The sequence below is a fragment of the Lissotriton vulgaris genome, chromosome 7, assembly GCF_964263255.1.
Source record: "Lissotriton vulgaris chromosome 7, aLisVul1.2, whole genome shotgun sequence".
Classification (NCBI taxonomy): domain Eukaryota; kingdom Metazoa; phylum Chordata; class Amphibia; order Caudata; family Salamandridae; genus Lissotriton; species Lissotriton vulgaris.
In genome coordinates this window covers 728,330,516-728,354,974 of record NC_141695.1, presented here as the reverse complement: position 1 = coordinate 728,354,974, position 24,459 = coordinate 728,330,516, and the positions used below count along the sequence as shown (strand labels likewise).

The following is a 24,459-nucleotide window of genomic DNA, read 5'->3' as shown; positions in this document are numbered from 1 at the left end:
GTCCTTCATCCGTTAGGGCGCTCCACCTCTTCCAGATATGAAGTGCAACCTGTCAAGCAATCTGCAGTATGCATTTTTCCCTTTTTTTTTATGTGCCGTCACCATGTCACGGGAGGGGGGTGGGGGGTGGAAAGGGTTGGTTACTTATTTTCTGTTCATTGCTCCACAGTTAGGAGCCGTTTTGAATATACTGTAGTACTTTCTATATAACACCCTCAGACGAAGGAACCCAGAGAGAGCTGCCACAAAGAACGATGGGAAATTTCTAGCACTACTTGCCGCACTGTGCAGAACACGGGGACTTACCCTAAGCCTTATTATGTTAGAATCTGTACCCCTTAAATGAGCGTTCCACTATGTTTGGGATGGGGACTATCCCTGACGATATGTATGACTCTTCACAGTGTCACTTTTTGCAAACATTCTTTAGCATCACTCATGTGAAGAACGTGATGGTAATGTTATACGATGTACTCTGTCAAAAACCTCAATAATATATGTTTGACAAAAAAATCAAACCTATCCCAAACTTGGCACAGCTGAGAAGTGTAAGGGAGAAGCCAGCATTAGGGAAATTATGGGTGGTGGTCCTACAAACAGAACAAGCATTGGCATAGCCATTAGGTCTCGCTTTTGGGACCCTATAAGTATTTAGTTATGCAGCACAATATCCTTGGTGCAATAACATCAACTGTTGCATAGCTAAAAAATTGTAAGGTCAAAAAGGCGAGACCTATTGGCTGTGCCAATGCTTGTTTTACTCTTGGTTTCATTTCATACGCAACATGTATTTTTACCTAATTTGTACTGTTGCTCACTCTTTTCTCTGGGAGTTCTCATGGATGCACTGTCTTATTGTTCTTTGCGACAGTGTTTCTTGTTGATTTGGTTCCTTGTGAAGTGTCACGAGCCTTGGGTTGTGTGGAATGTTACCGTCAGAATGGGAACGTTCTGGAAGACGGTTGCAGGGCGTGCTCCGTGTTCTGATACTTGTCGTCGCCTACCGTGTCCTGTAACCTTTCATCATATTTTTTTTAAACTTTTATGCCATTTTAATTCTTTTAGTGCACTGGTGTAATGTGTTGTTTATTTGCTTTATTTTGTTTATTGTTATAGGCGAGCCATACGAACTGCATTCAAAAGCAAAGAACGATCAGCTATTTTAACAACTCATTATATGGAGGAGGCAGATGCGGTGTGTGATCGAGTAGCTATCATGGTGTCCGGGCAATTAAGGTGAGAGTAAACCGACAATGCCAAGGTGTATTTATCTAAAACCTACCACGTAGAAATTATGTTATTGTAATTATGTATGTGGTAAATTAGTTTAGATCCAAAGCAGCATGTAGATATAATTATGTAAAAAATTGCTTAAGAGCGATTACAAACGGACTATTGTGGATTGGACGGGTTTCTTTGAGTGTTTATATGCTACCAAACTACATTTCTTGGACACAGATTTTTTTTTTTTTTTACCGTGATACAATAATGAAAGTGAATCAGTTGAAGTGATACGAAATTTAAGAAAATTCATTTTAGAACTAAAATGCAGCTTCAAAGGCCGGGCTCTTGCTGTCTATCAATCTAGATCGCGCAGGTATAATGAACCATCCCTAGTTACCAAAGAAATCATTTGATTCATAACGGAAAAGGAGGAACGTGAATACTGACATTGTTCAGTTGTTACAGTTTGCCCTGTAAGGCAACCTACCCATTTAATCATCGCTCGCTTATACCCAACACTCCCCCAATGGGCAAGGCTTGGTCACCACAGCTAATGACCACATCTGTTGTTTCACTGAATCTATTACATCACTAAACTGAATAGCTCTGTATTTGAACAGCAGCTGCAAAGAACTATGTAACCACTACCCCATTGCCTACTCACTGATTTTATTTATTTATAAAGTTTTGTATAGTGCGAACAAGACCCAGGAGGGTATCAGAGCACTTCACTGTTGAGGTAGGTAGAATACCAAGGTGTGACAAGAGCAAAGCATTACAAATAGGTTCAAGATAAACGTTACCACTAGGGTCAAGACGAGAGCACGACAACAAAAGGATTCAGGACATTTGAGAACCAGATAGGACAGTTCCAACAATAGAAAGGCATAGGCAATGTCCATAGTAACAGTAGTAGCCTGCCAATCCTATTAAACACTAGATTACACAAAAGTAACAGATAGCGATCAAACAAAGGGAGAGAGACAGTCCATAAATAACATACAGAGGTGTGGAATGGCCTGTTCCCACTGTTAAACCCAGAAGTGAAACTGTGAACTGGAAAGTCATATCATCAGAGAAGAGAGCAGTATTGAGGCAACTGAGCCAGGACTTTATGGCAGGAATTTCAGCATTATAATTTTTTTCACTACGTGTTGAAGGAAGTGGTGGATGGGTGGACGGGAATTCCAAATCTTCAGGGCCCTGCCCGAGAATGCTGTTATGCGTTCTCTTTTGTGGAAGATTTGAGGTTTCAGGAGAAGTGAGTTTGCACTCCAAGACGGATGGCCACCCACTGATAATTCAAGTTTGTGAGCCAGATAAATGGGGTCTTGAAATGCAGTGCTTTGTGAGTCAGGCAAGCGATCTTTAGTTGAATTCTAGCTTCATAAGGTAACCAGTTAGGGATTTTAAGGCTGGGGATATGTGCTCATTTCTTTTTGTCCCAGTAATCAATCTGGCTGCGGCATTAATGGAAGCCGTAAGTGGAACCAAGCTTTGTTTGGGGGGGACCACAAAGAGTGGAGCTGCCGTAATCGAGCCTTGGCAATACTAAAGCTTGGACCACCCATTTGAAATCTTCCTGTGGGAGGAATGGTTTCAGATTCCTTAGTAGCCTCATCTGATGTTTAGCACCCTTGGTTACATTGCTAATATGTTCAGGTACCTGTCTAGGGTGATTCCAAGAGATTCGATAATGTGGGGGGAGCAATCGAAGGCAGACAGTTGATGGATCCAGAGGTCAATCTTGGGGGCAACACTAATAAGAAGTTAAGGCAGTAGGGGAACCGAGCGCAAGACAGTGCAAAGCGTCTCTTAATTAAAATAACAAGGACAAGAGTGCTCAAGGATAATATACAACCACTGCCAACAGTTATAAAACCGATAAAGAAAGTCCACCCTAAAAACAAATCAACAATTAAATGCCTGAGTATCAATTGTAAGCGTAAAAGTACATATGAATTCACAACTCTCCAATGGATTAGATTTTTTCGTTTATTATTCCATTTTCATAGCATCCTCAGTGATCACATTTCTTGCTGAGTGCTGTTCAAACCACAGAGTAAATAACACACAAGGAAGGTCCCAGGGGAAAGTTTATAGACCCTACTGTTAAGCCCCCTGTATCAAAGTAACACCAACCTAAAGTTAACAGAGAGTCAGAAAACAAGCAATCAAAGCACCCAGATACAAGTATACAGGAAATAGTTGCTAAACTATGCAAGTTCCCATCAGTCCACCATCGAGACCGCCCTTCATCATCTGGGATCTCTGGTGCATAATTTCTGTCACATTAGCGGTTAAAAAACCTCTGCTGGCTGATGACTAAAACCAGGCACAGGAAAAAACCACAACGATATGTACAGATGTGAAACAGAAAAGGCGTGTCTAGATGAGAACTAGAAATAGCAGTGCGTGAAAGAAAAAGTGTGTTTGTGAAAGTAAAGAAAGATGCTTTAAAATTAGGTAGTGGTCGGGAAAAAAACTTTAATAAACACCCTCACACTCCTAAATCAATAAAAACAGTGCAATAGTGGATTAGCAAATAGCCACTAAGAGATGAAAGGTCGACATGTTTCTGCAGACATCCGGAGTCTAGTGATCTCCTGCTGCTTCCTCAAGACCATTAATGCTACTGCTAGAGAAAAGAATAAGAAATAACAAGAACCATATCACCTGATAGTGTATGTATCAACTTCCTCTCATCCTAAAAGTAGGGGAGAAAATATAGTATAAGGGTACAGAATCATGATTGCTTTTTGATAATAACGTGCACTGAGCGTGCCATTATTTTGTGCTAGACATAAACTACTCTTGCCCAGCATTCAGACTAACTTAGTCACAAATCACTAATTTAGCGAATTTGTAGATAACGGTTCACTCACCCACTCGATGAGAAGGAACCACTCCACCTCACCTGGCTCGAGCTCAGGTAAATGGATGCACCGCACTAAAGATAAACAACAAATCAAAGGATGTATCCATATCTCAATGTAATCCTAAACTAATCGATTTTCGCATGCTCCACATCAGGCATCACATTCCTGCCAGCGCCGTGGAACAGCACCTAAGTCAGTCAGCCTCAGTTAGTGAATGGTAGTTATGAATTGATGACCGCGCTTAATTAGAGTCATCACTGTTTTCAACAATTGTAAGCTAGCATCCGCACTTAACTAAAAATGCCAGAGTGTAGCGCAGACACATACATGTCTGCCGTCTTACCTCTCCGTCGATGCACCGGTCGTCCCTCTAAGCTCTATCGTAGGGAGGAACCGACTCGGTGCACCGGCGAGGCAGATAAACCTTTCTCACTTCCGCATTCAGAGCGCGTCGATGACTGACGCCCCCTGTGCGTGATGACATCATGCGCCTACTCGCAGCCTCCTGCGCCCTTGCTGATGGGAAATGTAGTTCCCAAATACTCTCTGTCCCGAGTATACCGAGACGCCGCGCTCAATTAGCGTAATGGTATATGCTAGTTACCTAAAGCTGGGAATGCGTATTTTTTAATGAGTGCGCTGTGTAAACACCAATTTAAATGATTGAAAAATCATATTAATGATATTTCGGTGTAAAGGCGGAATTAAGCACTGACAATGCAATACCATTTACATTATGGAAAAAATCCTTCTATCAAGTTCAGGGGAATCCATAATTCAAATAGCGAGAAAGCTATATAAACCTCTCACTACTTAGACGTATAGGCAGAAAATCACCAACAGAAAACCAAAAGCTGATCCTATACACCAGAACCTAACCGAATTTTCATGGTGACATCGCTTAGTATTGCAGCCACTCCTGTATACTATGCAGAGTAACCACAAAATTGCCAACACGTGTTTCGTCAGGCAAATCAGCCAAAAGACTTTGTCAGGGCAAAAAAAGAACAAATGAAAAAAACAATATAAGAATCTTCACGTGGAACACTAATTCAAGCAAAGCTGGTTCCTTTAAGACAGCAGCCCAGTCAATCTTGGAGGCATGGTTAGGAGGAGCAGTCAGGAGGAATTTTGTTTTGGAGGTGTTGAGAATGAGGTAGTTTTCAGTGAGCCAGTTTTGGGTGTTCATCAAGATGGAGTTGAGTGGCATTAGCTAATGGTTCCAAGAATAGATTGAAGAGTATGGGAGAAAGGGCGTACCCTTATGGAACCCCCATCAGGACTGTAGACGGCTGAGATAGGAATTGCTTCATTTTGACTCTTTGGGATCTGTTGTGGAGAAGGGAAGACCTGATAGACCCATCCGGTGTTCTAACGTGGAGAGTAGTTTGCTGTGGTTAACCGTGTCGAAGGCAGAAGATAGGTGGGTGAGAATGAGGAGGCTGGATTCATTTTGGTCAAGCAACTTTAAAATGTCATCCAAGTTGTGAGTGAGTGCTGATTCTGTACTGTGGCCACTCCGAAAGCCGGATTGCTGTTGATCCAGCAGTTGGAATTTCTCAATGTGAGCACAGAGTTGAGATTGCACACACTTTTCTAAGAGTTTCACCAGTGTGGGGATGTTGGAGATAGGACGGAAGTTATTCAGATCAGAACTGTCTGTGTTTGGTTTTTTTTAGAATGGGGGATACTTGTGCTGCTTTTAAGCAGTCGGGAATCATGCCTTCCAATAGTGAAGTGTTAACAATCTTAGCCCAAATGGGAAGGACGGCAGCTATAATTACTTTATGTTGTTATGTTAAAATCACTTTTACCGCGCACGGTCACCAAATGGTTTCATGGCGCTCATAGACAACAACGGGGGCAGACAGCATAATTACTCAAAAGCTAATTGAAAGAGGTATGTTTTGAGTAGTTTACGGAAACAGAGATAATCGGGGCAGAGTCGAAGTGAGATAGGAAAATAGTTCCACAGTGCAGGGGCAAGAAACGAAAAGCACGAGCCCCCATGCTTTTTGAATTGTACCTGGGGATGATTAAAAGATTGTGGGCAGTAGACCGGAGATTTCGTAAGGGGATGTGACGTTTGAGGCTGGAGGAGGTGAAAACCGGATCAGAAGCAAGAAGGGCCTTGAAAACAGTACAGCCCAACTTAAACATACAACGGGAGGCCACGGGGAGCCAGTGCAATTTCCTCAACAGGGGCGAGACATGTTGATGTTTAGACTATTGAAAGACCAGTCTCGCCGCCTGATTTTGAACCAGCTGAAGCCGATGGAGATGGTACGCAGGAATCCCAACATAGAGAGAGTTAGCATAGTCAATACGGGAGGTGACAAGAGCCATGATGACCAGTATGAGAGCCTCAGTTGTGAGGAATCTGCGGATTTTGCAGATCCTGCGTAGATGGAAAAAGCAGGACGATGTAACTGCATTAATTTGAGGTCTCATAGATAAGTCACTAGATAGGATTACACCAAGGCTTTTCACCGAATTGACTGGACAAGGCGGGGTGCCGAGAGCGGAGGGCCAAAAACTAGAGCTCCAGGGGTTAGCTGACCCTCCTGTTAGTACCAACTCTGTCTTGCTGGGATTACGCTTCAGCTGGCTAAAATGCATCCACTCAGAGATAGTAAGCATGGTGGATTGGAAATTGGTACAGGAAGTGGGGGATGAGTCAACAGGAAAAATCAACTGTAAGTCATCCGTGTAGTTGAAAATAGTGACAGGGGTGTGGCGGAGAGAAACTATAAGGGGTTGCATATAAAGATTAAACAAAAGAGGTGAAAGAGCTGAGCCCTGAGGAACACCACAGGATAGTGCAAAGTAAGGGGCTGAGAAGGTGGAAAGGTGAACTGATTGAGAGCGTTGGTGCAAAAAAGATCTGATCCAAGAGAGGGCCATGCCCTGGATGCCCGCATTGTTGACACGGTCGATCAAGATGGCATGATCGACCGTGTCAAAGGCAGCCGACAGGTCTAATAAAACTAGAGCCTGGGCCAAGTTTTTGTCGGCGCCTTGCTTCAGTACATCCATTGCGGCCACGATGACAGCTTCAGTGGAGTGAGCCGGTCTAAAACCGGCTTGCTGGTCATCTAAGAAAGAAGACCCCCTCAATGAAAGCACTGAGGCAACGGGTAACATAGGTCTCCAAGATTTTCCCCAAATAGGGGAGAAGGGAGATCGGTCGATAGTTGCTCAGGACAGAAGGGTCGGCACCAGGTTTTTTAAGTATGGGAACTACAACCGCCTGTTTGAAAGCATCAGGGACAGAGCCTGTGGCAAGCGAGCTGTTAAGAATTGCCAACGGTGGATCTGGACATTCCAAAAAGGTGGCTTTCAGGATTTGGGGGGGACAGCAGTCATTAGGAGAGCCAGAGCTTACCATATGTAGTAGAGAGGTAAACTCGGTCAAAGAAATGGGAGGAAACACATCAAAGCAGCAAGGATTGGGGGTAAAAAAGAAACAGTAGACGAAGAAGGGAGGGGGGTATTATTTTTAATAGTGATGATCTTGTCAATAAAATAGGAGTTGAGGGAATCACAGAGAGCTTGTGTAGGTTGAGGTTGGACAGTGACACGGTCTGGCAAAGAAAGTTTCTCCACAATTGAGAAAATATCTTTGGTTTTAGAAGCAGAGTTGAGAATCTTCTGCGAAAAATAGGAGGTTTTTGCCTGTAAGATGGATTTTTTATAAAGGTTTAAACAATTAACCTAGGCCGTTTTTGATAAAGGGTCGTAGTTGCGCCTCCAGCGGGGCTCTGCTTGTCGGAGGGCCAATTTGTCCAATTTCAGTTGCTCCGTGAACCATCGCTGAGCGTCATGGGGGCGTTTAATTTTGATGGTTCTTAACGGGGCAACTGCATTGCTCGCATGTCCTAGCCACTGATCAAGAGCAGCAGCCTGGGCAGATGTTGAGGCCATGTCACTGGGGACTGATGTGGCTAGAATTGAGTGGAATTCTGTGAGATTGGCTCGTTTCCAGTTGCGTGCAATAAAATTGGTGGTAGGAGGAGGGTGACAGGGCAAGATAAATTTCAAGGAAAAAGAAATAAAAAAGTGATCAGACCAAGAACAGGGATAAACTGAGGGAAGGGAAATATCAAGATTGGCTGTCCAGACTTGATCGATGATATGACCCCTGTTATGAGTGGCTACTGTAATATGCTGATTACAGTTCAGACCAAGTAACAAATCCGTAAAGTCTTCAGAAAGGCCACTTACACAGGGGTCTGACGGCCAGTAATTAAAGTCGCCAATGATGAGAATTTTGGCGGAATTAATGACTAGCCGAGAGATAATGTCCCCAAATTGTTGGGAGAAAAGGGACATAGTGTCAGGGGGTCTATAGACAAGGACACAAATAAAAAAAAAACCTAGGAGAAGTGAATTTCAAAGTAAGAATGGAAAGGGGAGACCACTTGGTCACCCCGAACTTATGGCCGGGTGCCCCGATCCCCCGGGAAACCGTTGCGGGCGTGGGGCGTGTCCCGGCCGGTATGCCCAATGCGTCGTGGTTGGAGCACGCCCCCGCCGCCTAAAAGGGGTCCTAAACACCCGCCCGGAAGTCCGTGCACCTATGGGCGGGATGGGGTCGCGGCCCCGCCTTCCCGCTGCTGGATAAAAGGCGGGGGAATCCAGGGAAGCGTCCTCTTGTTCCTGCGCTCTGAAGGCTGCACCACTCGTCGCTCGTGAGCCCTCAAGGGAACAAGCTGCCGTTTTTTGAACGAGTAATCGTTGTTTTTTCTGTATCAGTCGTCAAGGCGTAGCTGGAGTTCGAGTCGCTACTGGGTATCAGGCCGAGAGAAAGCTGAACGCGGAAATGCCTGGCAAGAAGAGTGGAAAGAGCTCAGAGATGGAACGAATGCTGCGCACACTGGTGAACCAAGTGTCGGCGATGGACAGGAAATTCGGTAAAGTAGACCAGCTGGGTCGCGGCCTAGCGGCCCTCCGGAAACAAGTAGAGGCCCAAGCGGGGCCCTCAGGGCGACCTAAGAGGATTGTGGGGCCTGCTTTGCCAAACATTACCCCAGGGGGGGATAAGGGGAAAAAGAGGAAAGGGAAAGCGGGTCCTAGTGAGACCCCAGTCCCGATGGAGGTCCCGATGGTCCTGGTAGCACCAGCGACCAGCCCGGTACCTGCACCGGATGGGGGATTGCCAATCCCTGTGGTTATCACATCGCTGGATAACGACCAAATGCCTCCCGAACTAGCGCTTCAGTTGGCCGCTGTGTTACCCTGGTTGAAAAAGGGAGCAGGGGATCCGCGGCCGTGGATGACCCGTCCGAAGAAGCTAGGCAGATTATCGAGCAGCTAAGGCAGACAAGGGGTGCTGGGACAGCGAACGTGCCTTCTATTCCCCCACAGGTGGCGAATCTGGTTGCGGGCGAAAACCGGAATAAGTCGACGGACACGGCTGGAGGTGCTGCGGAAGCCGGTAAGAGATCACTCCCAATGATGGGGAAGGGCGCGGTACCCTCAAGGCGGGAAAGCTTGGTGCAACACATTCCTATGGCAACCAAGGAACTGGTGTGGGCTAATAAGTACATGAATATGTTTTCATTGTTGACTGAATACCGAGAGTTAGAATATGCCAAGACTCAGAAGGATTTATGGCACCCCAGTGTTTGGCCGGCAAAGATGGCAGAATTCAGGGTCGAAGAGTCCATGATGAACTGGATCAGGGCTTTTTCGATTTTTGTAGCAATTATCGCAGAACGAACACCTGAACTGTTTAGTGACCTGGCTTGCTACCAGTCACCGTTTGTGCTTGACCAGGGTCAAGCACAAACGGCTCCAGGGCCTTTCAACAGAAACATCCTCAGCCCTTTCGACCGACCTACGGGGGGAGTCTCAGCCCAGATCGGGCGGGAACGGAAATAAGCAAGGAGTGTGTTGGGGTTTCAACAAAGGAACGTGTAGCAGGCCACAAGGAACGTGTAGGTTCAGGCATGCGTGCTCTAGTTGTGGTAACACCTCCCACCCCGAAACTAGCTGCCGATCCAGAGCCAATGGTACCGGAGGGAAAGGGGGCACTAAGCAGGATTGATACGGTGGCGCGGAAGTCCAAACAATCGCCTGTAGATATTCTGACTTTGACCCCGTGGCTGAACAAATACCCTGATCATGTGTCCGCCGGGATCCTGCGAGATGGCTTCACGTATGGCTTCAGGATCCCAGCGGGTGATTTTCGAGGGGCCCCTTCATGTAAGAACCAACTATCAGTTCAGCACAACCCGGCGGTTGCCGCCACGAAGATCGCCAAAGAGGTTGGCTTGGGGCGGGTTGCAGGACCTTTTTGTGACCCACCAACGGCCGATTTTGTGTCTTCCCCACTAGGGGTAGTGCCTAAAAAGGACCTGGGGGAATACAGGCTCATCCATAATTTGTCGGCGCCTAGGGGGGCTTCCGCCAATGAGGCGATCGATCCAGACATTTGCAGTGTGAGGTATGCATCTTTCGATGACGCAGTAGTAATGTTGAATCGCTTAGGCCCCTGTGCATTGTTGGCAGAATCAGATATTGAATCTGCATTTAGGTTGCTTCCGGTGCATCCCCAAGATCAGCGCTTGCTGGGTTTTACATTTCAGGGGAAATATTACATGGATATGTGCATGCCGATGGGTTGTTCGATTTCGTGTGCCTATTTTGAAATGTTTAGCTCATTCCTTGAGTGGGTGTTCTCGAAGGCCACAGGGCACCAACATGTGATGCATTATCTTGATGATTTCCTGTTTCTCGGCCCGGCGGGCTCTCGGGACTGTGCATGGGCATTGCAGGATTTCTGCGTGCTCATGCGGGGTTTCGGGGTACCATTGGCGCTGGGAAAGACGGTGGGGCCGACTACCGCCCTGGAGTTTCTGGGTATCGAACTAGACTCTGTGGAGGGTTGCTTCCGCTTGCCGGTGGAAAAGATTGCCAAATTCAGGGCTTCCTTGTTGCAGTGTCTCCGGAACGAGAAAGTGACACTGCACCAATTACAGCAAACAGTAGGTCAGCTTAACTTTGCATTAAGGGTTATGCCGATGGCTCGCCCTTTCTCACGATCTATTGCCCAGGCTAGGGTTGGCCTCAAGGAAGGGCACCATCGCACAAGACTGTCGGCAGAGGTTCACCAGGACATGCTCATTTGGCTGGCATTTCTGGCGGATTTCAGCGGCCGAGTGGTCTGGAGCAAACCCCCGGCCTCGTCTGTGGAACTAGGCTTGTGGACCGACTCTGCGGGCAGCGTAGGGTTCGGCGCGATCCTGGGAAACCGTTGGTCGGCCCAAAGAAGGTTTGACAAATAACATTGGCTTCCTAGAGCTATTCCCCATCTGGGTGGCTCTGTCGGCATGGCCGGAGGAGTTCAGAGACCGCTCTGTGGTATTTTGGTCCGATAACATGACTGTGGTTGAGTGCATTAATCAGCAGGCAGCACGCTGCAAATGGATATTGCGATTGCTGAAAGAACTTGTGTTGAAATGTTTGAGATTAAACGTACAATTCAGGGCAAAACATGTGCCGGGTGTACTGAATAATGCTGCTGACGCGCTCTCCCGTTTCAAAATGCAGGCTTTCAGGGATTGTTTACCCTCAGCGGAGCTAGTGGCAGCGGCATTTCCCTAAGCATTATGGCAAATCGGCGCCCCGGACTACAAAACCTCGTGGCAGACAGTTTAGCGCCCAAGACAAGGAAAGCTTATGATGGGGCGTTCCGCGCGTACTGTGCCTTTTTGGGTGCGACATGGGAGCATAGTTGGGGTCAGGAGGGGTCCTTTACACAATTTTTAGTGGCACTTCATGAGGAAGGCCGGTCGGCGGCAACCGCCAGTCGGTATAAGGCCGCCATATCATTTATGGCTCAGCTCCATGGTATCAGGGACCCAACGGACTCCTTCATGGTCAGGAAGGCGCTGCGTGGCTGACAACGCTTAGAAGGGCGCAAAAAGGATACCAGGCACCCAATAGGAGTTGAGAGATTGACCTCCTTGTTGGCCAAACTGGAGGAGACATGCTCCTCACCTAGCGAGGTAGTACTATTCCGGGCAGCGTTCTCCTTGGCTTTTAATGGGGCCCTGCGGAGGAGCGAGCAAGTGGCTGCTAACAAAAGAGACACGGAGGGGGGGTCTGCGCAGGGATCACATCCAGGTGAGGGGGGATTCTCTGCTGATCACGATAGCCAGGGCAAAGACGGATCAGGAGGCCCATGGGAATAGCATTGTGTTGCAGTGCGCTCCAGGTAGTCCCTGTTGTCCAGTGAGGCATGTTGAGGCCTACCTTAAGCAGAGGTTGAAAACATGGGGGGGGCCTTGCTACGACATGCGGACGGCACCCCGTTAACGAAGTTTCAGTTTCAGAGGGTGCTGGCAATCACGATTGCAGCTGCGGGCTTGAACCCGAGTGATTTTGGGACCCATTCATTCAGGATAGGGGCCGCAACAGAAACAACGGCTGGGGGTCTGCGGGTAGACGATGTTAAACAATTAGGCCACTGGTCCTCGAATTGTTTCAAACGGTACGTGCGGCTGCACATGTTGTAATTTACTGAAGAAGTGCACTCACGCTTGTTGTCTTTTGTTTGGATTACAGTTTCACGAGCCTGTGACGCTGGGCGGAAATTGGGACCGGCCCAGTGTCAGCTAACCACCACTTCAGGAACAAGGAATGGAAGACGAGTGGTCTGGGTCGTGGGCCACTCATACGTGAGGCGTGCAGGGGACATATTCAAGACAGGTGATGCGATCCACACATCTGAGGAATATGGTTTCAGGGTGTCCTTCCATGGGAAGGGCGGCCTGTGTATTGACTGACTGCAAAGTTTCGTGGAGGAATTATTAGGGCGGCACAGGTCACCGCCACCTGTAGTCATAATCCACATTGGGGGCAATGACTTGGTAAGGTTGGGCAGACAAGCTTTATTTGAGCACATACTTTCTGCAGTTAGTTGGTTAGCAAAGACACTCCCGGGATGTACAATAGCTTGGTCTCACATGATTCCGAGGAAGGTATGGCGGGGTGGTTGGTCCACAACAGCGTTGAACCATTCGGTAAAGAGGGTCAACAATAAAATGGAGAAATTGTTTCGCTCTGATCATCTTCAAAGCATATCTCATGGGTGCATCTGGGGCGACCACTGTTATTCTAATGATGGGGTACACTTGTCCAGGGAGGGGAATGACTTATTGATAGGGGACATGATAGCATGGCTAGTGGGGTTGAGGAGACATGACCTATAGGAGGTGTGGGGGGGCCAGATAGTCGGTCAACTATCTGGCCTGTGGCGGTAAGGTCATGATCGGTGAGCAGTGATTTCAAGGTCCCTAGGGGGGGCACCATCCATTATGGATGGGAGCGCCCGGGGGGAGGCGGCCATTGGCCCCTCCCACAGGGGGCGGCACCCATTACGGATGGGTCACCCAGGGGGAGACGGCCATAGGCCCCTCCCAGTGGGAGGCGGTTATATGCCCCTCCCCAGAATTTCCCGGGGGCCGGATATCCGCTCCGGCGGAAGAGAGTGCGGGGAAAGGGGGGGAGTACACGCTGTCCTTCTTTCGGATACCCCGCACGGGAACTCGGACGACCTTAAGATGGCGTCGAGTGAAAGGGTGCCCCCACGACAAGGGAAGTTACAGTTGGCTACGAGGGTAAAGTCCTCTGCGCATGCGCCACTCACACGTGAGGGCGGGAATTTGGTGATAGGGACCTGACACCGGTTAAGACCTTGCCGTTGGCCCCTAACGTTAGGATGTACAAATTCGTATGCAATGCATTATGTCATGATGTTAGACTCAGTTAGGAAATCTTTGTATTAGAGATTTGTTAAGGTTAGCCTGAATACCTGTCTCCATCAAATGTAATGGAAGTTGAATTTGTACATGATTCATGAAACGTTTTAATTTAAAGTTTTAAATTTTGTTTCATATTTTAATAAATACGGCCGGGGGGGGTCGTGAGGCCCCCCTGCCTTCTAAAAGTTCAAACTGTGTCTGTCTCCTCCCATTGGGATTGGTGGTGGAAGGGGTGGTGGGCATCCCGGCCCATATGTCAGTTTTGGGAAGGACAGAGGTTTCAAGAATGGTGAACTTATATTGAGAGCGAATAATAGCTGCAACGCCCCCACCAGCTCTACCGACCGCTCTGTTGGACTGTAGAATATAGTAACCAGTAGGAATAGCAGCGAGGATGTCAGGGGTAGAGTCGTCAGTTAACCAAGTCCCATATGGAAAGGGGAGACCACTTGGTCACCCCGAACTTATGGCCGGGTGCCCCGATCCCCCGGGAAACCGTTGCGGGCGGGGGGCGTGTCCCGGCCGGTATGCCCATAGCGGCGTGGTCGGAGCACGCCCCCGCTGCCTAAAAGGGGTTGTCCTAAACACCCGCCCGGAAGTCCGTGCACCTATGGGCGGGATGGGGTCGCGGTCCTGCCTTCCCTCTGCTGGATAAAAGGCGCGGGAATCCAGGGAAGAGTCCTCTTGTTCCTGCGCCCCCTGCCATCGAGCGGCGTGGTCTGTGCTCGCTATCCTGCCTTGTACCACTGTTTTTGTTTGAATTGTATATTGTTGTAAATTGTTATTTTGTCCCCCCTATTGCCTGTTTGCCTGTTTTTTCTTGGTTGCCCCCGTCTCATCCCTCCCCGCTCCCCGCTTCCCGCCACCGCCGCTAACCCCGCCCCTTTCTTCATTCTGTACCCTCACCACTCCCGCCTCCCAGCTGCTCCGCCCCCCCCCTCGCACTTGGCCATATATGGCGACCGTGCGACGCAGGTGAGTGTGACCTAGTTTAGGACACCCCCCGCGCCGCACGGCCACCAGCTGCTGCGTGTGCCTCCCCGCCTGCCTGCCTCTCTGCTCCGGCTGCCGCCGCGTGACCACGCCCCCTGCCATCGAGCGGCGTGGTCTGTGCTCGCTATCCTGCCTTGTACCACTGTTTTTGTTTGAATTGTATATTGTTGTAAATTGTTATTTTGTCCCCCCCTATTGCCTGTTTGCCTGTTTTTTCTTGGTTGCCCCCGTCTCATTCCTCCCCGCTCCCGCCTCCCAGCTGCTCCGCCCCCCTCGCACTTCGCCATATATGGCGACCGTGCGAACGCGCAGCAGTCACGCGCAGCGGGCGCGCCGATTGAGCGCCGAAGGCGCGCCAAAGGTAAGCCCGTCTGCGCCCGTCCGCGCCTGGACCGCGCCCAGTGCCAGGACCCCTGGCCCTCGAGGACCCCTGCCCACCCGCCTGACGTACACCGCCGCCACCCTCAACGCACTCAACACCGGCCGAATCCCAGGATGCTACCGAGCCACCCCACAACGCACCCACGGACCCTTCAGCTGCCACGCCTGCAAGTTCCTGCATCCGGACCTGCCCTGCACCAGCACCCGCCAAGCCGAACACCAGCAGCAACCACCTCAAGTGCATCCTGCTCAACACCTGCTCCGTCCACAGACACGCCGTCGAACTCTGGAACCTCCTCGACACCACAGCCCCTGACGTTGCCTTCCTCACGGAGATCTGGATGAACGCCTCTTCAGCGCCCGACATCGCCATCGCCATCCCAGAGGGATACAAGATCACCCGGAGGGACCGCTCCGCCAACCAGATGGGAGGAGGCATCGCCGTCATCCACAGGGACACCATCCGCATCACGACCAACACCAACGACACCCTGACAACCGCCGAACACCTGCACTTCCAGATCCACACCTACCCGAAGACCACCCTCAGAGGCACCCTGATCTACCGACCCCCGGGACCACGCACACAATTCAGCGAGGACATCGCCGACTTCATCAGCCCGCATGCCCTCCCCTCCGCCGACTACATCCTCCTGGGGGACCTCAACTTCCACCTGGAGAACAACAGCGACCGCAACACCATCACCCTGCTCGACAACCTCGCCAACCTCGGACTCAAGCAGCTGGTGTCCACCCCCACCCACCTCGCCGGACACACACTCGACGCCGTCTTCTCATCCAGCAAAGACATCGCCTTCAGCCACGCCACAGGACTCCACTGGACGGACCGCAGCTGCGTCCACTTCACCTTCAAAAGAACGACGATCCACCACCACCAGCAACAGGTTGCCCGAAGAAGCTGGAACAAGATCACAGCCGACCAGCTCGCCGCTTCCCTGAGCCAGCACCCTCCTGCCAGCTCAGCGAACCCCAGCCAGGCCGCCGACAACCTCACGAAATGGATCAGCAACTGCGCGGACGAACTCGCCCCTCTGAGGACCCCGCCCAGCAGACCCGCCAGCAAGAAAGCCCCATGGTTCACCGACGAATTCAAGAGCTCCAAGAAGAACTGCCGAGCCCTCGAGAAAGTCTGGAGAAGGGAACCAACACCGGACAACATGACCACCCTCAAGCTTGCCACCCGTAAGCACCACCAACTGATCCGCGCCGCCAAGAAAACTGCATTCAAGGACCGGCTGGACAACAACGTACACAACTGCAAGGAACTCTTCAACATCGTGAAAGAGCTCTCCAACCCCAACGCCGGAAACAACGACATCACCCCATCGCAAGACCTCTGCAACTCCCTCGCCTCCTACTTCCACAACAAGATCGCGGACATACACAACAGCTTCAGCACTCAACCGACGCACGCCACGACCACAGCAACGCCGCCCACCACCACCCTCCGCGCCTGGACTCCGATCAGCACCGAAGACACCGTCCGCATGATGAACTCCGTCCACTCCGGATCTCCGACCGACCCCTGCCCTCACCACGTCTTCAACAAGGCCGACGCTGTCATCGCACCCCACCTGCGGGACATTATCAACACCTCCTTCGACACCGCCACCTTCCCTGAGAGCTGGAAGCACGCCGAACTCAGCGCTCTACTCAAGAAACCTACAGCGGACCCCACCGAACTCAAGAATTACCGCCCCATCTCGCTCCTCCCGTTTCCAGCCAAAGTCATTGAGAAGACCGTCAACAAACAGCTGGCCGCCTTCCTCGAGACGAATGGATCCCTCGACCCCTCACAGTCTGGCTTCCGAGCCAACCACAGCACCGAGACCGCCCTCATCGCCGCCACCGACGACATCCGAGCCCTGATGGACAACGGAGAAACAGCGGCCCTCATCCTCCTAGACCTCTCCGCGGCATTCGACACTGTCTGCCACCGCACCCTAGTGCAGCGCCTCAGCAACGTCGGAATCCAGGAGAAGGCACTGGAATGGATCGTCTCCTTCCTCAACGGAAGAACACAGAGAGTCCGCCTACCACCGTACAAGTCAGAGGCCACCGAAGTCATCTGCGGCGTCCCTCAAGGATCCTCGCTGAGCCCCACCCTCTTCAACGTCTACATGAGCCCCCTCGCGGCCATCGCACGCCTACACAACCTCAACATAATCTCCTACGCCGACGACACCCAGCTGATCCTCTCCCTGACCAACGACCCTGCCGCCGCCAGAGCCAACCTGCACGAAGGAATGAAAGATGTAGCCGAGTGGATGACGACCAGCCGCCTGAAACTGAACTCAGACAAGACGGAGGTCCTCATCCTGGGCTCCTCGCCCTCCGCCTGGGACGACTCCTGGTGGCCCCCTGCCCTGGGCACCGCACCCAAACCGACGGACCACGCACGCAACCTGGGCTTCATCCTGGACTCCTCCCTCTCCATGACCAGACAAGTCAATGCCGTCTCCTCGTCGTGCTTCAACATCCTGCGCATGCTACGGAAGATCTTCTGGTGGATCCCCACGGAGACCAGGAAGACGGTCACCCAGGCCCTCGTCACCAGCCGACTGGACTACGGCAACGCCCTCTACGCCGGAACCACCGCCAAGCTCCAGAAGAGACTCCAGCGGATCCAGAAAGCCTCAGCCAGACTCATCCTCGACATCCCACGAAACAGCCACATCTCCGGACATCTGAGAGACCTGCATTGGCTCCCCGTCAACAAAAGAATCACCTTCCGTCTCCTCACCCACACACACAAAGCCCTACACGATCAAGGCCCGAGCTACCTCAACAACCGAATCAACTTCTACGCTCCCAAACGCCACCTCCGATCAGCCAGCCACGCCCTCGCCGCCGTCCCCCGCATCCGAAGAGCGACTCAGGGGGAAGGTCCTTCTCCTACCTGGCCGCCAAGACCTGGAACTCCCTCCCGACCGACCTGCGCTTGACCCAAGACCACCTCTCCTTCAGGAAGAATCTCAAGACCTGGCTGTTCGAGCAGTAACGGCACCCCCCCACCCCCAAGCGCCTTGAGACCCTACGGGTAAGTAGTGCGCTCTATAAATGTGATTGATGTGATTGATTGATGCGCTCTGAAGGCTGCACCTCTCGTCACTCGTGAGCCCTCAAGGGAACAAGCTGCAGTTTTTTGACCCACCCACCAGCCCCTGTTGCAAAAGTTTGGGAGTAAACAAAGTACTAAGTTGCAATTTGATTGTAATAAAACATGCCTAATGGAAATCGTTGCCTTCATCTTAAGTCGATGCCAAGAGTATGCATGTAACTGAATACTTGCTTATAGGCCTTTTTTCCTTTGTAGAAATGTTAATTAATGTGTGCTATAGGACCTTCCTTCCTTTGTAGCAATGTTAAAGTCATTGGATATATCGAGCTGTACTTTGAGTAAGCATAGGTTTTTCTCCCTAGTAGGTAACTGATTGTCGTATTTATTTAGTCTTCGGTCGGGCTGTAAGGTCATGATCGGTGAGCAGTGATTTCAAGGTCCCTAGGGGGGGCGCCACCCATTATGGATGGGAGCGTCCGGGGGGAGGCGGCCATTGGCCCCTCCCATGGGGGGGGCGGCACCCATTACGGATGGGTCGCCCAGGGGGAGACGGCCCATCCGACGGGAGTCAGTTAACCAAGTCTCCGAAAGGAGAAGAATATCTACGTTATTATCGACCAACATCTGGAATATTTCAAGCTGATGCTTCACCAGCGAACGAGTATTGAGGTAAACTATTGCCAGGGGATGAGATAGGAGTGGCTGAGCAGCTGGTAAAGTAATGGAAGGATCGCTACAGTTAGTGGGAGACACTAAATCATGGATACCAGGACAGGAACCCAGAGAGGTCAAGATGCCGCAATCCCGAGCGACACCAGTAGCGCAGGATTGGAGTGGGCCAGAGTGTTGGAGGGCAATAAGGTCCTTGGATGAATAGGAGATGCGATGAACATTATGGCTGGCCGCTAGGCGCGATCGGGCGCAGACGGGCTTAACTTTGGTGCAACTTCGGCGCGAAGTCGGCGCTTCCGCCAAGTCGCCATCTTATTAGCCCAAGGGGAGGGAACAACTAGCGCACTGACCTGCGTCAACAGCATAGCAGGCAGGAAGTGGTGTAAGGCGTGTTGCTCATTGAATGACCCTCCGCCCGATCGGCACACAGCCGCGGAGGAACGGGGTCAAGAGCAAGGAAGGCAGCAGGTAAGTAAAATACAATTTAAAAGTGCATAAAGTGTTGAAAATCACACCATAGCTGTAATCACAATTCATACACACACGGAGGAGGCTGGCGCAGAGTGAGTATGAAGCAGCCTAACTCGCCGCTTTTGTCACAGAGAATGCGAGAGCCCACCTCTTAAAATAGCCTGGAGCGTTATAACAACTAGCACGCTGACCTGCGTCAACAGCGTAGCAGGTAGGAAGTGGTGTAAGGCGTGTTGCTCATTGAATGACCCTCCACTCGATCGGCACACAGCCGCGGCGGAACGGGGTCAAGAGCAAGGAAGGCAGCAGGTAAGTAAAATACAATTTAAAAGTGCATAAAGTGTCGAGAATCAGACCATAGCAGTAATCACAATTCATACACACACGGAGGAGGCTGGCGCAGAGTGAGTATCAAGCAGCCTAACTCGCCGCTGTGGCTTTGAATATGAGAGGACGTAGAGGGTCATTGAAGTGGTTGGAGGGTTTGATCGCAAGAAGAGAGTTGTAGATGTCGTTTTCACTAAGGGTTGTAAAGGCATGCCATGAGGCATTGTTCTTGGTACTCATACTAAGGAGGACGGGTAGTTCCTGGTGGTAAGGTGGGGCCGTACATCCTGAATTTAGGAAAAGAGCCCTTTTCGATTCAAGGACTATGTTGAGGCTTGACATTTTTCCGACAAAGAAGGTGGCGAAATCATCGCAAGTTGGAGTGCATTCACCAGGGTCAGTGCGGACGGGAGCCTTGATCGATTGTTGATTAACAATTTCAAATAATTTCTTGGGGCGATTTATAGCTCGATTAAGTTGAGATCTGAAGAAGTCGGCTTTAGCACTCTTGATTTTATTCTTGTAGGAACTACCGATGGTTCTAAGAGGGTTGGGTGTTCGGTTGATGGTGTAGATCTCCAAGATCTTTCAGCTGACCTTAGATAAGGGCCTTCCAAGTTAAGGTTGTCATTGAACCATGGTTTGGAGATTTTGGATAGTGCATGATTTCTCTCTATGCAGCACAGCATCACTTCAGTCTACATTGCTGCAGGCTATTGGCGACTGAGTGTGGGAACAGATTTGCACTTTGCTGCTCTGCCGTTTAAACTGTGCCATTCTAGAAGTCCTGGTTACAGTGTTGGATTGAGGGGTATTTGTAAAGCTGGTAATTTTAAATACCCTATAAAATACATTTTGCCATTCAAGTTGTTCGGCAGGGTTATCAACATTAAGCATATTCTAGTCAAATGATACTCACCAATACTTAACCATCATTTTAATAACTTATCTATTTTACCTGCAAGAGTATAATAGATAGTGTTAAATATACACAAGGTTGCACATTGTAGAAAAGAAGCGTATACGTTTTTATAATAAAAGATGATCTGATAGAGACTAATAGACGCAGATTACTTAACGAAGAATTAACCCCAGGAATGAGACTGGATCCGGAAAACTTTTTGCCACAGCATCCATGTGCACCGGGGGGCGGCACCACGTGACTCGGCCCTAGCGTCGTCTACGTCCGTGACGTCAGCGAGGATACATAAGTCCCACCCTGGTGTGCCTACATCAGTTTTTTCTCTTTTCTGCTTGCAACGCGGATCCGGATTGTGTCCTGGCCTATTGTCGGGATTTCTATTCTTTTATACACTTTGGTGTTCAGTGGAACAGTGTGCAAATGCCTTCGGGCTTCAAAACGTGTACCTCCTGTGCACGTCCCATGTTGGCGACGGACTCTCACCCAATTTGCATGTGGTGCCTGGGTGAGCACCATGACTAGGAGAGCTGCTACGCCTGCCAGCACCTTAAGCCTAAGTCACAGCGGGAGCGCCGGATGAAGTTGCTGTCGGCACGCTTGTCCAGGTCGGTGTCATCACAGCATCCGTCCCCTACCTCTGAAGCAAGGAACTGCCGGTTTCGTCTGCAACATTGTCTTTCGCCCCTGCTCGATGGCGTGACTCGCTGGCTGGTAGGTCCTTCAGTTTATCTCCAAGGCCTTGTCCTCCTTTCGCGGTGGGCGCCTGCTCCCCCGTGACATGCCCCCTCCCTTTCGCCTTCCTACCCCCGTTTCCCGGCATAGAGGCAACTAGGACCCAAATGACAGCCTACGCGGCAGCGTTGCAGGCTTCTTTGGCCCTTCCTTCACCTCCCGAGACGTCCGCTGATCCTTTGCCTCGCGTGGGTCTTCCGTGGAGTCGCCTCCGACATCAGAATTTTCAGCTCCAGGTCGTAGGAGAGTGGTGTCGTCGAGGTGCGGTCCTTTGGGGCTCCCCTCTTCGGCGCCGGGTGTCCCTGCCAAGTCGCAAATCACTATGGGGCTCCCTGTGGTGTCGCAGGAGACCGCCGGGACTCCGGGCTTTCCCCCTGGCCCCCCAAGGTCCTCTGAGCAGGCAGCTGCCTCACCAAAGGTCGAGCCGGCGCCGCTTCTGTTCCAGGAACCTTCCTCCTCTGCTCCTGTGGAGTCACGGGTAGAGGCAGGGACCTGGGGTGCTTACCCGAGTCCCCCTTGGTCCTCGGCGCGGGCGGCCGAGCCGGTGCCTTTTCGGCGCCGCTCTCTCGCCGTTCTGGTGTCGACCCCGCCCCCACCCTCATGGTGAGCACGCGGTGGCAAGAGTCGGGCCGGCGCCATGAGTGCCCACTCCGGTGTTGATTGATGGCGCTCAGGCACCGGTGGTGGACTGCACGGAGCCGCGCCGGCGTCTGGTTCTGAATTCGTCCTCTGAGGTCCCTTCTTCTCCACTGGTCGGCCATTACCATTGTGTGTTCTTCCCTGGAGACAGGGCGCTCTATTGTTGCCTTTTGAACGGCATCTTCCTGGGAGGGCTCCTCACCGTCCCCACAGCCTAAATCCTAGAACCCTTCTTTCCATGGCTCGCGGATAGCTTTTTCCCAGGCCTCTCCGCCTTCTGGGGCCCCTCAGGTTCCTCATTCATCTGTGGATCCCCCACTATTCCGTGGCTGTCCGCTTCCAGCTGGACATGGGGACGGGCGGCTCAGCCTGCAGCCTTCGCCCATGGAGGAATTATTTTCTCCACCCCTGCGCCCTACAGAGGCTAGTGTTGCCTTTGTCCCGGCCATTTCCATAGCCGTTTCCTACTGACAACCTTTTTGAAGTTTTCCACCAGGGCTCTGGTGGACGGGAGTTGTTCCTTACCTTTGTAGCGTCACTCCACAATTCTCTTATGGTGGCGGCCTGCCACAGGTGATGCTGTGCCTCAGGCACTTATGCATTGACACCGCCCTGCTCCGCAGGACCCTGTTAGTCTTTCTTTCCACCCTTCTACTCAAGGCTCTCTTCTGCGGAATGCCTTTCCGTGTTTGCCTGTGGTGTTGTTTCTTCCGTCTCGGGAGGCCCGGTGATTGGATTAATGGGGGCGTAATGTCTTCGCTACTTCTAGCACTGCCTTGCGGGCGCTTAACACTTTGTGTGACCTGGGTTACTTCCAGTCTGTGGGACTCTGTTGAGTCCCTTCGTTCTCATGTCTCTCATGAGGGTGCCCATGCTGACCTGCGGAGCCATGTTTTGGATTGTGGGGAGTTGGCCGCATTTACTCCTCGTGCGGCTTTGGATGTTGCTGATGCTTTAGGCCATGCCTGGCTGCCTGATGCTGTTTTTCCTGAAAATATCAGGGAACGTCTGGTTGATCTGCCCTTTGACTGGGTCCGTCTGTTTAACACTCATGCGGACTCCGCCATTCAGTGTCTTCTTGCGTGGCGCCGTCTGCCTCCTCCTCAGTAGGTGGTTTTGTTGATCCTCCGGGTCTTAGTGGGAGGTGTTATCCCACTGCTCCAGGAATCTAGTGTTGGGGTGAACGTTAGACTTTCTGTGAGGGATACTGTGCCCTCGAGGTCCTGAGTTGACCTACCTCTTCAGTTGGCTGCTGGTTCAGCCCCTTTTTGCAAAGGGTGTTCTTGTTGGCTGCTTACTAAGCCTTCTGTGGTTTCTGCGGCAGGTTTCCTGATTTGTTCTCTGATGCTGGATTTTTTCCCTAATAGTGGTTCCATACTTCTGGAGCTGTGTCCTACCATACTTGGGGTATTTGTAGCTATTGGATAGCCCTGCCTTACACTGGGAAGGTGTGGACTCCCCCTTGCGTGTCCCTTTCCTTCCTGGTGTGGTATGCCGCTCGTGGATTTTCTTGGGCAGCTGCGGCATTGTGCTGTATTGTTTTTTTGCCTTTTGTCTGCCTTTTGGCCTGGTCCTCTGACTAGGGTCCAAAGGGTTGTTTTCCTGTGTTGACTACCTGGTTCGTCCTATTTGTTTCTCCTCTTATTTACCGGCTGGTTGCTGGTTGGCACCCAGCTGCGCCCGCCAGTTCTTCTGGTCCACGACCAGGGGCCTTGCAGGGAGGACTGGCGCCCCTGCTTCTGGTTTTTCGGTAGCCTTCTCGGACTATGTTTTTCTCTTCCAACTGCCTTTTTACAGAGGCGCTGTTCTGTCTGGCCTGTTGATGTTCAGCTGTCATGAGTTTGGTCACCCTCTTCACGGGGTGTGTTCCCGGTGGAGGGTTCTTGCCCTCGTTTCTGCTCTTCTCCTTGGAGTCTCTAGGTTGCTCTTCTTTGTCTGTACCTGGGGATTTCGGTGGAGGTCCCTGGTCCATTAGCTGCTGGCCTCCTTTCGCATTGCCTGTACCTGGGGCTTCAGGTGGAGGTCCCTGGTACATTGGCTGCTGGTCTCTTTTCGTCTTGCCTGTACCTGGGGCTTCCGATGGAGGTCCTGGTTACATTGGCTAATGGTCTCCTTTCGTATTGCCTGTACCTGGGACTTCCGGTGGAGGTCCCTGGTACATTGGCTGATGGCCTCCTTTCGTATTGCCCTTCCTTCTCCTGCTTGGTGAGGGCGGGACTGCTGCTTGTCATTGTGACACATCCCCTGTGGGACGTGTTCTCTGTGACACTGCGGTTCTAGTCTGCTTGGGAGGGGGACTGGGCTCTTTCCCCCATCCATGTGGCTCATCCCCTGTTGGGGAGGACTGGGTTATTTCCCTGTCCCAGC

General features: G+C 51.0%; 1 protein-coding gene across 2 annotated transcripts in view; it reads left to right on the top strand.

Annotated features, from left to right (window-relative positions):
* Positions 1–24,459, top strand: part of ABCA5 (ATP binding cassette subfamily A member 5) — a 1,411,043-nt gene that overhangs the window by 1,259,694 nt on the left and 126,890 nt on the right. For both annotated transcript variants that reach the window (XM_086930971.1, XM_086930972.1), the window contains exon 35: positions 1,117–1,236. In XM_086930971.1, coding sequence (XP_086787097.1) covers positions 1,117–1,236 — 120 coding nt within the window. The remainder of the gene's footprint in view (positions 1–1,116; positions 1,237–24,459) is intronic.